This window comes from Oryza brachyantha, chromosome 3 (assembly GCF_000231095.2).
Source record: "Oryza brachyantha chromosome 3, ObraRS2, whole genome shotgun sequence".
Classification (NCBI taxonomy): Eukaryota; Viridiplantae; Streptophyta; class Magnoliopsida; order Poales; family Poaceae; genus Oryza; species Oryza brachyantha.
Genome location: NC_023165.2, coordinates 14,614,972 through 14,628,035, shown reverse-complemented (window position 1 = coordinate 14,628,035; position 13,064 = coordinate 14,614,972). Strand labels below are relative to the sequence as shown.

The 13,064-nt window shown below is 47.9% G+C and overlaps 1 protein-coding gene across 1 annotated transcript; it reads right to left on the bottom strand.

Moving 5' to 3' along the window:
• Positions 1-341: 341 nt before the first annotated feature.
• Positions 342-3,786, bottom strand: LOC107303851. Its single transcript, XM_015835034.2, has 2 exons — positions 2,838-3,786; positions 342-583 (listed from the first exon to the last, which is right to left on the bottom strand). Exon 1 carries the CDS (start codon positions 3,729-3,731, stop codon positions 2,937-2,939), a length of 795 nt encoding a protein of 264 aa, XP_015690520.2. The 5' UTR covers positions 3,732-3,786; the 3' UTR covers positions 342-583; positions 2,838-2,936.
• Positions 3,787-13,064: the final 9,278 nt, after the last annotated feature.

The following is a 13,064-nucleotide window of genomic DNA, read 5'->3' as shown; positions in this document are numbered from 1 at the left end:
CAACAATTCGATAAAACATTTTGCAGTTAACTGAAATTGTTGTTTTCCTAAATATTCCAGTCAGGGCTATGATATAGAGAGAGCTGGAAAACTTCAGCGAACTCTTTAAGCAAGGATCTATAAGCTTTATCCATCAGTGTTGTTTCGTCTATCTCTTTTCCATCAGATGCCATTTGCAATATCCCCTTGATGCTCCCAACACCACGTACGATCTTTTATGCCACAGGGAACAATCAGTTGAAATGGTGTTAAGTCAGTGGTTACGTTAAGTGCTAGACCATGATATGCTATCCATCGTGAGACATGAATTCCTATGGCTGCAACTTTCTTTTTTTTTTTTTGAGGTAAGAAGGTAGAAGATGCTCTGCCTTGTATCCATTTCATTGACAAAATGGGTTGATGTTACAGTGAAATAAGATTGGGGTACAGATAAAGGGATGTACAAATGAGGAAGGGTTGACAGCTTCCTCTGAAAACAAAAAGGAATTAAAATGCCAGGTAAACAAAAAGGAATTAAAGGTGTTGAGTGTTCATCTTTGTTCTGGTGTTGTGGTTGGCACGATGGCTGCAACTTTCTTATACCCTACAAAGCAAATAGAGGGGATATATTAGTGACATGTCATTCTATCTCACTGAGCATTCAAAGTAGCTTCATCACTTCCAAAAGGATAGTTACATGCCAACCCAAACACCTGTTAGACCGTCTATCCTAGATGCCTTAGTGCGGACTGAAGGGAACGGATGATCACCTCTTCAAGCGATCTAAAGTACCAATGAAGGTCCATTTGATGATAGCGCAAGTTGAGAATCGGGTACATTACAAGCTACTATCTCCGTTTTATAATGTAAGATTTTCTAGTGTATCCTAAATTCATATAGATATCAATGAATCTAGACATATATATAAACAATATACATTGGTTAATAGATGAATTTAAACATAGCTAAAACTTATTACATTATGAAACGGAGGAAGTAATAAGAAAACAATAAGTGACTGTACGTCAGAAGCACAAATATTAAAAATTACGAAGATGGAATAATGCAATAGGAAGAACAGGCACAGTCTTCTACTTTAGTAAAAATCAGAATTTTGTCACGTTTTGGTCAGTACTGTTGCCTAACTCTGGTCACTGGTCAGTACTGTTCTTCACTTCTATTATCGTGTCCTATAATCTTTTCACTCTGCATTTCAGAACCTGAAAGATCGTTCTCGTTTTCCACCTCGTGCTGCCATCGAAGAACAGTAAATGATGGGCCACGAACTGCCTCCGTCAGAATGGAAGCAACACACAGATTAAGCAGCACAAAGAGAAGGATATCGATTCATGTCAGTCCAACAGACAACACGATGTTGATCAAAAGCTAAAATTGAGATGATGCAGTGATTCCTAATCAACTAATCCAAGCCAAACATGCCATTGCAATTCAGTAGTATCATCAAAAAAAGAAAAAAAAAACAGCTAACAACAAAAATTCTTTGCAAAAGGAGCTCCTCGCACCAAGAGTTTTCAGACAAACTAACTAAACTCAGATAAGCGCTAGGATGAACAGCACACTATTCAATCTACTGTTGGCCAGTAGTCTTACACCGTTCCACGTGTGTACGATGGCCTCCAGCGTTGCGTCCAACTCGTCGATGGATTAATTTATGAATTAATTGTTACTGTCTTCGTTTTATATTGTCTTTCTAGTTTTATCTAAATTCATCCATTGATAAATGTATATAATTCATATACATATCTAGATTCATTAACATTCATATGAATCTAGACAATACTTGAAAAACTTACGTACAAATGGAAGGAGTAATATATACGTGTTCAAAAGCAAAGATAGATTTTATGATAAAAAGATTACTTAAAATTAACTCTAAATTAAGACTGAAAATAACAAAACAGAGCTGAAAAACACGATGGTGCGTGAGATACATGTGTGCTGTGTACCCCAATCGTGAAAAACACGATGGTGCGTGAGATACATGTCTGTTAGAATACGCATTTACGGATTATGGGTATAGCATTGCATGTGTGCGTGTATCAGTGTATGTGTACCCCAATCGGACAAAAAACATCAGAGTGCAAGATACATGGTGAAGAGGAAGCACCGCATGCCAAATGCAAACGTTTGCCATGCACCATCTGTCACCAGCATGATGTAAAAAGAACTTAGCCATTGGCACTGAAATGCAACGTTGCCTTTTGAAATGTAAAAAGAACTTAACGCTGCCTTTTGAAATGCAGCTTCTAGCCTGTTCAGATTTTGTAAAGCAGGGGCAGAAACATGCATAGCGGCAAAACACTAGTAGTGTTACATGACTCCAACATGCGTGCTCAAGCTCACGAGATGAGTCATCGCGATCTTCCCGCAAAAATACATCAATCAACGAAGCAAAGATGCGTGCATGACGTCACGTAACTGGCAGAAAAATTATGATCAGCTAAACTGCATCTCGACCAGAAGGAAATCAACATGCAAAATTAATCTACAATATGCTATGCACCAAGCTGATCTAATGCCAGGACACCGTACTAGTACGATGCTCTGATTCACAAACAAATGCAAGCCAAAATGCTCAATGCTGATTCAGTACTAGTTCATCAAAAAACCAACCAAGAAAATCCCTCTTTCCATGGGATGAAAGGAATCCTCGTACACAGCGATGTCAGCTCAACGACGAACTAAACTCGGATCAACCCCTACCGAAAGGAAAGGAAAAAAGAAAACGACCGTACAAGCAAACTCCGATCAGCAGGATGAACAGAACAGAACCGAAGAAGACAGGACAGAGAACATGGACTAAATTGCTACTAGTTGCTGTGCCTACATCGATCTACCTGGTTGCAGTACGTCGTGGTTGCGAGATCGATGGGAACACGGGGATGATGGAGGCGCGATGGTGTCGCGGGATCATCGGGCTGGGCATCGCGCCTCACTCACGGAGTGGCGTCGTCGATCGCCTGGCTCACGATCTCCTCTTCGGCGGCGACGGCGTCGCGCATCTTTGGGATGGCCTCCAGCACCGCGTCCACCTCTTCGACGGCACTGCACAGGATCTCCATGAGCTCCCAGGCCTCCCTCATGCCCCTCCCTCGGCGCGGTGGCTTGATCTGGCAGGAGCGGTGGATGCGCACGGAATGCACGGCGTTGCCGATGGCGCCGTTCAGCCTCATGTCCACCACGACTGAGCGCGTAAGGGCGTGGCGCCGGCGGTGGCTAAACTCCTGCCACGTCGCGTACTCCTGTCCGAGGCCGAGGTAAGAGATGCAGTCGGCGAAGAGTGTGCGGGCGCGATCATGTTCGTCAGACACCGCCCTGAGGAGGTCCCGCACGTCGCAGAGTGGCCCAGTGACCGGCGGCGGGATGGCGGACACGGCGGCGGTGAGGTCCATGGCAGCAGCGATCGCCCCTGGGAGCACCGGCTTCTCGGAGAACACGCTGGCGACCAGCTTCGCGGACGCTGCGAGGGTGGCCGCCGGGTCACGGCCATTGAGCGTGGGGACGACGGTGAACGCGTGGGCGACGACGATCTTGGTGGCGTGGATGTCCTCGCGGACCAGCTCGGCGGCCTCGACGAGCGTCTTGCGTGCCACACGCACCCTCCACCGGGCCACCTCCAGTTGGAACCCGATCATCACCAGTGCGGCCGCCGCGTCCTGCGCGGTCGCTATCGCGCCCGCCACCTCCGCTGGCACCGCCTCTTCTTCTACTGGTTCGACCGGCACCGCCATCTCCGACGACTCTCTCAGGCTCTGTGCGCGCGTGCTTCTGTGCTGTGCGAGAGAGGGAGAGAGATTCAGGGTGAGAGGTAGGAGAGGAGACGGGCCCCGTATTTATACACCACGGATACCAGGTGGTGGGATGGGATGGGCTTGACGAGATACCGGTATTTTGACGGCGTGTTACGGCGGTGAACTGGTAAATTGTCGATGAGATTTACCGTCCGCTTCTCTCACTGACAACGTGGGCCCCATATACAGCTCTTTTGGAGACGGCGCCGCGACGAGGTGAAATATTCGTTACAGGCTGGGCCCCACACTGCTCCACCGTGTGCGCGAGCATTGCGTTGATCGGGAGTAAGGCAGAGCAGCAGCCACGCAGTTAGTCGATTCTTTCTCAGTGAGTAGTGGGTGCAAAAAATATATACTTTGACAGATTTGTTATTTGTCGATCGTTTAATTTTTTTTTTAATTTATAATCCACTATTTTATTTATTAGATTTGTTTGAAGATATATACCGGTGGCTCACATGTTAATTTGTTAGGTTTTCTTTGTTTTGGTTGGATTACACTCTAACGTCTCGTTCAATTGATGGATTTATTTTTTAAGCGATTGATTAATTGGTGACCCTGAAATTTGGTAGGATTGATGTCCTATGCTCATGTAGACATAAATGTCCTGTCACAACCTTAAAGCATACCATGCTCCTCAAGAAACTCCTACCGCACCATCAGCTTCTCAGAGTTAAGATTTTGACAATCAAGATTTCAATGTATCGACCTATCACGAATGATAATTGAATATTATGCATTATTTACAGCGCATCATTTTGAGTTTCCACTACTTTCTCATAAATATGAGTATCAAAACAACGTTGTAAGTTTTGGCGTCCTGTTATCTTGGGTTTCTGTACAAGGATTAAGTATGGGAATGGTTAGGATATATATTAACCTAAACCTTTTTTTTGAGTTGATGAACCTATGTTTCAATAGAGTGAATCCATGATGAACTCATTGTATGAATAGGCTATCCATGGATAACTAAATGGATACCCTAATTAGCAGGAGAAAATACATATATGGGTCTCACATGTAGAAAGGGATCAAAAAATTTGTACAAAGTTGTTCTTGTGAATAATAAATCACTCTACAAAACTTCAGTCAGGTTTAATAACGTCTTGCAGTGTAAACACGAGTTAAAAATTTTAAGTCTAAATTTATATATACTAAATGTGTATGAATAAAATAGGTAAGATGAATACAACAGCTTAAAGGATCGGTTCATAGCTCCTAAGGTTGTTAAGGTTAGAACCATCTGATTTCTTAAATTTTAGGGGCACTATTTTAAATTTAATGGAGCATATTATGGATAGTTTCAAGTGGATAAATGGATTGAACCTAACCATTCCCACCCTGAACATGGATATTAACACCTTATCTTCTAATCTGATGGAAATTTTGCACGAGCACTCAAGCTTGTTCTTCATGTACCGTTTCACCGTTGGAGCTTGTTATCTTAAATCTTTATTTATCTAATCACCGTAGGAGCTTCTAGATTGCTCAGATAGGGCTGAAACATAACGGCAAAACACTTGTACGATGCGCTGAAATGCAAATCTACATGACTGCAACGTGCGTACTCAAGCTCTCACAAAGTGAGTAATCGCGCAAAGTTACATCAACGGAGCAAATATGCACGCATGAGTCATGACGTACTAGTACAACTGGCAGAAAGATCATGGTAAGCAATACTGCATCTCGACCAGAAGGAAATCAACATGCAAATTAAGCTACAATATCAATATGCTATCCACAAAGTTGATCTAATGCCAGGACACCGTACTAGTACGAGTTCTGATTATATATAACAAACAAATGCATTCCAAAATGCTCAATGCTGATTCATTACTAGTTCATCAAAAAACCAACCAAGAAAATCCCTCTTTCCATGGGATGAAAGGAATCCTCGTACACAGCGATGTCAGCTCAACGACGAAAGAACTAAACTCGGATCAACCGCTACCGAAAGAAACGAAAAAAAAAAAAAAACAACGCCCGCACAAGCAAACTCCGATCAGCAGGATGAACAGAACCGAACACGGAGATGACGGAGGGAGGGTGATGGTGTTGCAGGATCATCGGGCTGGGCATCGCGCCTCACGGAGCGGCGTCGTCGATCGCCTGGCGCACGATCTCCTCTTCGGCGGCGACGGCGTTGCGCATGTTTGTGATGGACTCCAGCGCCGCGTCCACCTCTTCGATGGCACTCGGCAGGATCTCCCTGAGCTTCCACGCCTCCCTCATGCGATCCTCTTCGCTCGGTGACTCGCTCTGGTAGAAGCGGTGGATGAGCACGGTATGCTGGGCGTGAACGATGGCGCCGTCCAGCCTCGTCTCCGCCTCGACTCCGTACTCAAGGGCGTCCACCCGGCGGTCGCTAAACTTCAGCCACATATCATCCTCTCCGTTGCCGAGGTACGGGATGCAACGGGCGAAGAGTGTGCGGGCGCGATCATGGTTGTTAGAGAGTGGCCCAGTGACCGGCGGCGGCATGGCGGACACGCTGGCGGCGAGGTCCATGGCGGCGGCGATCGCCCCTGGGAGCACCGGCGCCTGGGAGAACACGCTGGCGACCAGCTTCGCGGACGCTGCGAGGTCACGGCCGTTGAGCGTGGGCTTGGGGATGAAGGTGAACGCGCGGGCGACGACGATCTCGGTGTCGTGGATGTCCTCGTGGATCAGCTCGGCGGCCTCGTCGAGCGTCGCGCGTGCCTCACGCACGATCGACCGGGCCAACTCCAGTTGGTCGCCGACCGTCGCCAGTGCGGCCGCCGCCTCCTGCGCGGTCGCTATCGCGCCCATCACCTCCGCTGACACCGCCGGCACCGCGCGCCTCTTCTTCTACCGGTTCGACGGACACTCTCCGACGAGTCGACGACTCTCTGAGGCTCTGTGCGCGCGTGCTTCTGGCTGTGCGAGAGGGGGAGAGACATTCAGGGTGAGAGGTAAGAGACGAGCCACGTATTTATACGCCACGGATACCGGGTGGTGGGATGGGATGGGCTTGACGAGATACTGGTATTTTGACAGAGTTACGGTGGTGAACTGGTAATTTGTCGATTAGATTTACCGTCTGCTTCTCTCACTGACAACGTGGACCCCACATCCAGCTCGTTGGAGACGGCGCCACGACGAGGTGAAATGTTCGTTACAGGATGGGTCCCACATTGCTCCACCGTGTGCACCTGTTCTTTCTCACTGGGTAGTGGGCACCACCTGTCATCGTTGATGTTGTTAATTTCAGAGTCCGGCTGACCCAAATTTTGTTTGGTTTCACTCATTTTCTTTAGGCAAACTTTGCTATAGGTCATCGAAAAAATATAATTAGTCCGTAGACACTGTAAGATCACGAATTTGTTGTAGGGCACCACAGAAATATGGTAATTAGCTGGTAGACACTCTACCCATTATTTTATTAATTTCGGAGTAAAAATAACGAGATTGCCCTCGGTGGCCAACCCGTTATGCCGACTGGATCCGGTCGAACCAGACCCAGTCGGTCTCGACGTCGCACCACACCCGGACCCTAGGCTACAGGGCGACTGAGCAAACGACGGTAGCAGCGACCCAGCTGCGGCGAGGGTGACGGCGAACCGACGACTGCTGTTGTTTTGGCCTTTCAAGGGAGTTTCTCTTCGGGCAAGGGTTGTTGAAGTGCTCTCGAAGGCAATCTCATCATTTTTAAAAATTTTGACTCTAAAATTAATAAAATAATGTCCAGAGTGTTTACTAGCTAATTACCACATTTTTATTGTGTCCTATAGCAAAATTGTGATCTTTCGTTGTCCACGGACGAATTACACGTTTTTTATTCCCTGTAGCAAAATTTGTCTTTTCTTTACCATCTTATTATTACTTTTGGTCTTTTCTCTTACCACCTACTCCCACGTGTGTAATTTCGTGTGTATCTATCCTACTCTAGTTATTTCTGTCTTAATTTTGTTTGCTTTTTTTTCTTGTGCATTAGAGCGACAGACTATCTGTTAGCCCCTCGGCCAGGCCCAATTTTGTTTCACCCTTTTAATTGCTGAAATATTTTTTTTGAATGAACAATGAAACATTATCTTTGTACGTGACGAAACAACACCCAATTTTTCAGTAGGAACCTCACAAGTGCCTGTCTCATTGGCAGTAGAATGGTATGGTATCACGAGAAAAAATGGAAGACATGCTGTTTATCTAATGGTTAAAGAAGGGAAACTCTTTTTATATACGGATGGGCGTCCACCATCCGTTTCTTATATGTTATCTAAATAGTTATAAAAATATAAAAATAAATTTGACAAGATAGATTAATGGATAACATCACTCTACAATATACAAGTTGTAAAAAAACAAATTAAATTGAAACCAGTATAAACACATTCACAATTATTATTGTTACAGCATCTATAAATCGAATTTGAACTTAAAATGTTTGTGGAGTAATATATCTCGTATTAATCTATTGTCAAACTTTTTTACATTTCTATTAATTATTTAGATGGCATGCAAGCAACATGTGAGCATATTATTAGCTATGTAGATGGCATCGGACATACACCAATGCGCTAACTCATTGAACAGAGAAAAATCATCCACTCGACGATCCCAGTTCACGACGCTAAACGAAAGCAACCAGTCAACATTGTCAAAACATACTACAGAGTTTAACAAGAAAAATCTCTAATTGGCATGTACTCGTAGCTAACAAGAGGATAACCACTTAACACAACAGAAACAAATAAAATCATAGGCGGGTAATTAAGCTATAGAAAACAGAGATATATACAAGCTCTGCATAAAGACGGCAAATCTGAATACACATAATTAACGATACTACATACATCCATGCATGCATGCCATGAATTTGATAAACGAACCAGATCATCACATCAGGCTTATATTCATATATAGTCATAGTCACAATCTACACAACACGTCTCTCCATAAACATGCAAACAATTCTCGTATTCACAACACTCTCGCGGTCTCGCCAAAAAAAAAAAAAAAGGAAAGAAAGAGTATTGACCAAACTCCAATACGCTTTTGTAAAAACCGATCAGACGTTCGACTAATCCATTTATCCAATTTAAACCAAATGAACAGTACTAGCTACGGAGTAGATCATCAAAATCGGCAACGAAATTCAATTCAGAATCTCTGATCGATCGCTGCACTAGAAATTAAGGTGGGGAAATATGTTCAAGAACAGAGCAGAGACTCTTCCTACTACCTGCTCAGATCAATCGCTAACCTATAGATTGAACAGAACAGAACAGTGCTAGCAAGTAGCAGATGCCCACATTGATCTACGTACTATTTACAGTTTGGCAGTTTTGCCAATTTGCTAACGATGCGAAACACGAAGACGGAGCGCGAAGCTCTGATCTGTACCGGCGTGGAAAGACGATCGCCGATTCGGTTGGGGTGCCTGCCTCATGGCCATGGAGGGACGTGGGCGTTGCCGTTGCCGATGACTTGATGGAGGATCTGGCCCTTCAACGCGACGGCGTCGCGCACGATGTCGAGCGCGACGATCGCCTTGTCGACGTACTTGATGGCCACGAGCAGACTCATCTCGAGCTTCCTCATGTGCTCCCTGCGCTCCGGCGACTGGACCAGGCAGTGGGAGCGCGCGAGCCCCGCCGCATCCATGGCCTCCCAGGCGACGACGCTCAGCCGCCCGACCGCCTCGGTTGCGAACCTCGTGACCCACGCCGTCTGGTTGCTCCACACCAACCACGTCAGGTCACACGAGTCGCCCGCTCGAACATGGAGGTGCGGGGCGCAGACGAGGAAGTTGACGTCGACGTTGCCGTGGAGGCTGAAAGCGACGGAGAGATCACGGATGGCGTCACTGAGCAGCCCGGTGGCAAACGCGGCCGGCGCCTGATCGCAGAGCTCGAACACGGTGGAGATGAAGTCCCCGGCGGCGCGGATGGCCCCTGGGAGCAGCGGCGCCCCGGAGGACACGCGGGCGAAGAGCTTCGCCGCCGCGTGGGCGGTGGCTTCCGGGATCGGGGCCTGGCGGCATGCGTGCGACAAGGCGTCCCACAAGTCGGCGTCGAGGATCTCGGCGGCGCTGACGTCCTCGTCGACCAGCACGGCGGCGGCGTCGAGCGCCGCGCGCATGGCCTCGGCGTACCACTTAACCTCTGCAACTCTAGCGCCGATATTCCGTATCCCTTCCGCCACCGCCGCAGCCGCCACCGCCGCCGCTTGCACCGGTTGGCCCGGCTGCTCCGCCACCGGCACCGGCACCGCCATCTGTGTGTGTGTGTGTAGGGTGTGATGAGAGAGAGGGTGGGGGGATTCTGGTGAGACGACGACGGATACCGGCCCATTTATACCTTGCCAATGCCCAATGGGATGGGGTCGAGTAGAGTAGGCAATGTGATTTGCGACGGCCGACATCGCAATCTGTCTCGAAAAAACACTCACGCCGGCGGCCGTGCCGTCTCTTCCTCCTCCCTCCCTCCCACTGCCGTCTCTGCCCGCCTCCAGCTAAAACCCTCCTCTAATCCTCTCCTCGTCCGATTCCGCGATGGGGTAGAGCAGGTGATTCTGCCGCTGCAGCTGCCGCCGGAGGCGGACGACGACGAGGTCGTGACAATTCGTCAAATTGATGAGATTCCGTCCATCTGTCCAGTGCCAAGATTCTCAGTGCAACACCAGTCCAAGAGTTTTCAGCTCAACGATGAACCAAACTGATAATAGACCAACTACATAACATAACAGAATCCTGTTAGAACGGGATAAGTTATGAATTAAATAATACCAGTTAGAGTAATTTTATAGTACTTGATAAGTTACTATGAGACACTAAAATTTTAGTATAAAATTTTGATACCTCTTTATATCTAGGTACTATGAGGTATCAAATTTTACACTAAAATTTTAATACCTCTCAGTATATACTCAAGAACTGTAAAATTCCTCTATACCAGTTAGTACAGGATAATACCTATTAACTTTATCATCTAATATTATCGCTGCGAGGTAGCATGAAGGATACGAGTGAGTGCGGAGGAGAGTGGCGGCAGCAAACGAGCACGGAGTAGCGGCGCCAAGCACGCTAAGGAGTGGCATTGGAGCCGGCGCAAAAAGACTCTGTTGCCTAGTTTCTCTAAAACTTCTAAACTCGGACCAATTGCTAATCTGCGATAATTGCAAAACCTTCAGGATGAACACAATAACCGAACTGGACAGATAACAGAGACTCTTACTTTGATCCTTATCGGCATCAATAAAAAAACCGGAGGGAGTAGTAAGTAATCGCTTTCTACATGAGTACGCGACGTGGCAGGAGTTTAGCCACCGCCGGCGCCACGCCCTTACGCGCTCAGTCGTGGTGGACATGAGGCTGAACGGCGCCATCGGCAACGCCGTGCATTCCGTGCGCATCCACCGCTCCTGCCAGATCAAGCCACCGCGCCGAGGGAGGGGCATGAGGGAGGCCTGGGAGCTCATGGAGATCCTGTGCAGTGCCGTCGAAGAGGTGGACGCGGTGCTGGAGGCCATCCCAAAGATGCGCGACGCCGTCGCCGCCGAAGAGGAGATCGTGAGCCAGGCGATCGACGACGCCGCTCCGTGAGTGAGGCGCGATGCCCAGCCCGATGATCCCGCGACACCATCGCCCCTCCATCATCCCCGTGTTCCCATCGATCTCGCAACCACGACGTACTGCAACCAGGTAGATCGATGTAGGCACAGCAACTAGTAGCAATTTAGTCCATGTTCTCTGTCCTGTCTTCTTCGGTTCTGTTCTGTTCATCCTGCTGATCGGAGTTTGCTTGTACGGTCGTTTTCTTTTTTCCTTTCCTTTCGGTAGGGGTTGATCCGAGTTTAGTTCGTCGTTGAGCTGACATCGCTGTGTACGAGGATTCCTTTCATCTCTTACTCGCCCGCACACTCTTCGCCGACTGCATATATCCCACGCGGAAACGTGCAAACCAGTTATCAGATTAACAAAAGCTATAGAAAGCAGAGACAAGCATTCACAAAACTCCAGTACCACCTACGCTTTGCAGCAAACTGATCAGATGCGTGATTAATAATCCACTTTACCAATTAAAGCCAAATGGTCAATACTAGCTAGCTAGATCATCAAAATCCACAACCGAATTGAATTCAGAATCTCTCGCACAGGGTCCGTCTACTGACTGACTAAGCTCTGATCTACCGTTAATTAGGTACGCTAGTCGCTAGAGATTACCAACACAACACAAGGCTCCGGACCTCCGGTGACTGCACAAGGCAGTGGGATCGCTCCGCCGCCTCCATGGCCTACCAGGAGACGACCTCCAGTCCAGCCTCGCCATCGCCTCATTTGACAATTTCGTGGCCCGTGCCATTTGTTCGGACCACGCCGACAGCTCGCCCGGTTGAATATGGGGGCCACCGAAGCCGAAGGCGATTTCGAGATCGGTGATGGCGACTCTGAGTAGACCGGCCGGCGCCGCCGGCGCCCGATTGTCGGACTCGAACACGGTCGAGATGAAGCTCCCGGCGGCGAGGATGGCCCCTGGGAGCACCGGAGGCCAAGCTGGAGAAGAGCTTCGCCGCCGCGTCGACTGTGACGGCAGGGAGCGGGGCTGGCCTGCGGGTGGCCATCATGTCGGCGTCAGCGTCCTCGATGTGCACTTGCTTTGATAGTTGTGGGATATTGTATATCCAATTTTACGAGTGCCGATGCACAAATGACTGCAATTTAGGAGTACATGATTGGAACAAACTTTGGAGAAACACCAATCTAGCAGCAAATTTAGTTGTCATGTGGAAGGCTACTAAACAATTGCACCACTATTCTACTCCAGCACAAGGAACTACTATAACAACAGGAACAATTCAATCCTTATACTCAGCAGTAAGAACGAAACCAACGATAAATCAAGCAATCTGCCTACATCTCTCGTAGAACACATGCAAACCTATTCTCAGATAGCTTTTTTCCCATCCTTAAGAGTACCATGAGATATCAGGTACCACCCAGCACCATGCAAATCTGTCCGTTGAATTCACAGGGGCTTGATAGGGCATAGAAAAAAGAGATCTGTCTCCTTCCAGCGTTATTGGGGTGTTCACACTGCATCCATACATCTCTTCTCCTTCCAGCCAGCGTTGTCCCTGTTCTGCCCGGCCGGCGGCGAGGGCGGGGCGACGTGCAGCACATCCTCGTCCATGCTCTCTCCGCCCTCACAGCTCCCTTCCTTGCTCTGCTCGTCCATGCTCTACTAAGTAGCCCCTGCACGGCTGCACGCCTCCAGCCGTCCCGTGGTGCTGTCAGTGGCCTGCCCTCAGCCG

Bases quoted from the DNA above. Each gene is read 5' to 3' on its own strand.
- LOC107303851 (XM_015835034.2), bottom strand. From the start codon at position 3,731: ATGGCGGTGCCGGTCGAACCAGTAGAAGAAGAGGCGGTGCCAGCGGAG.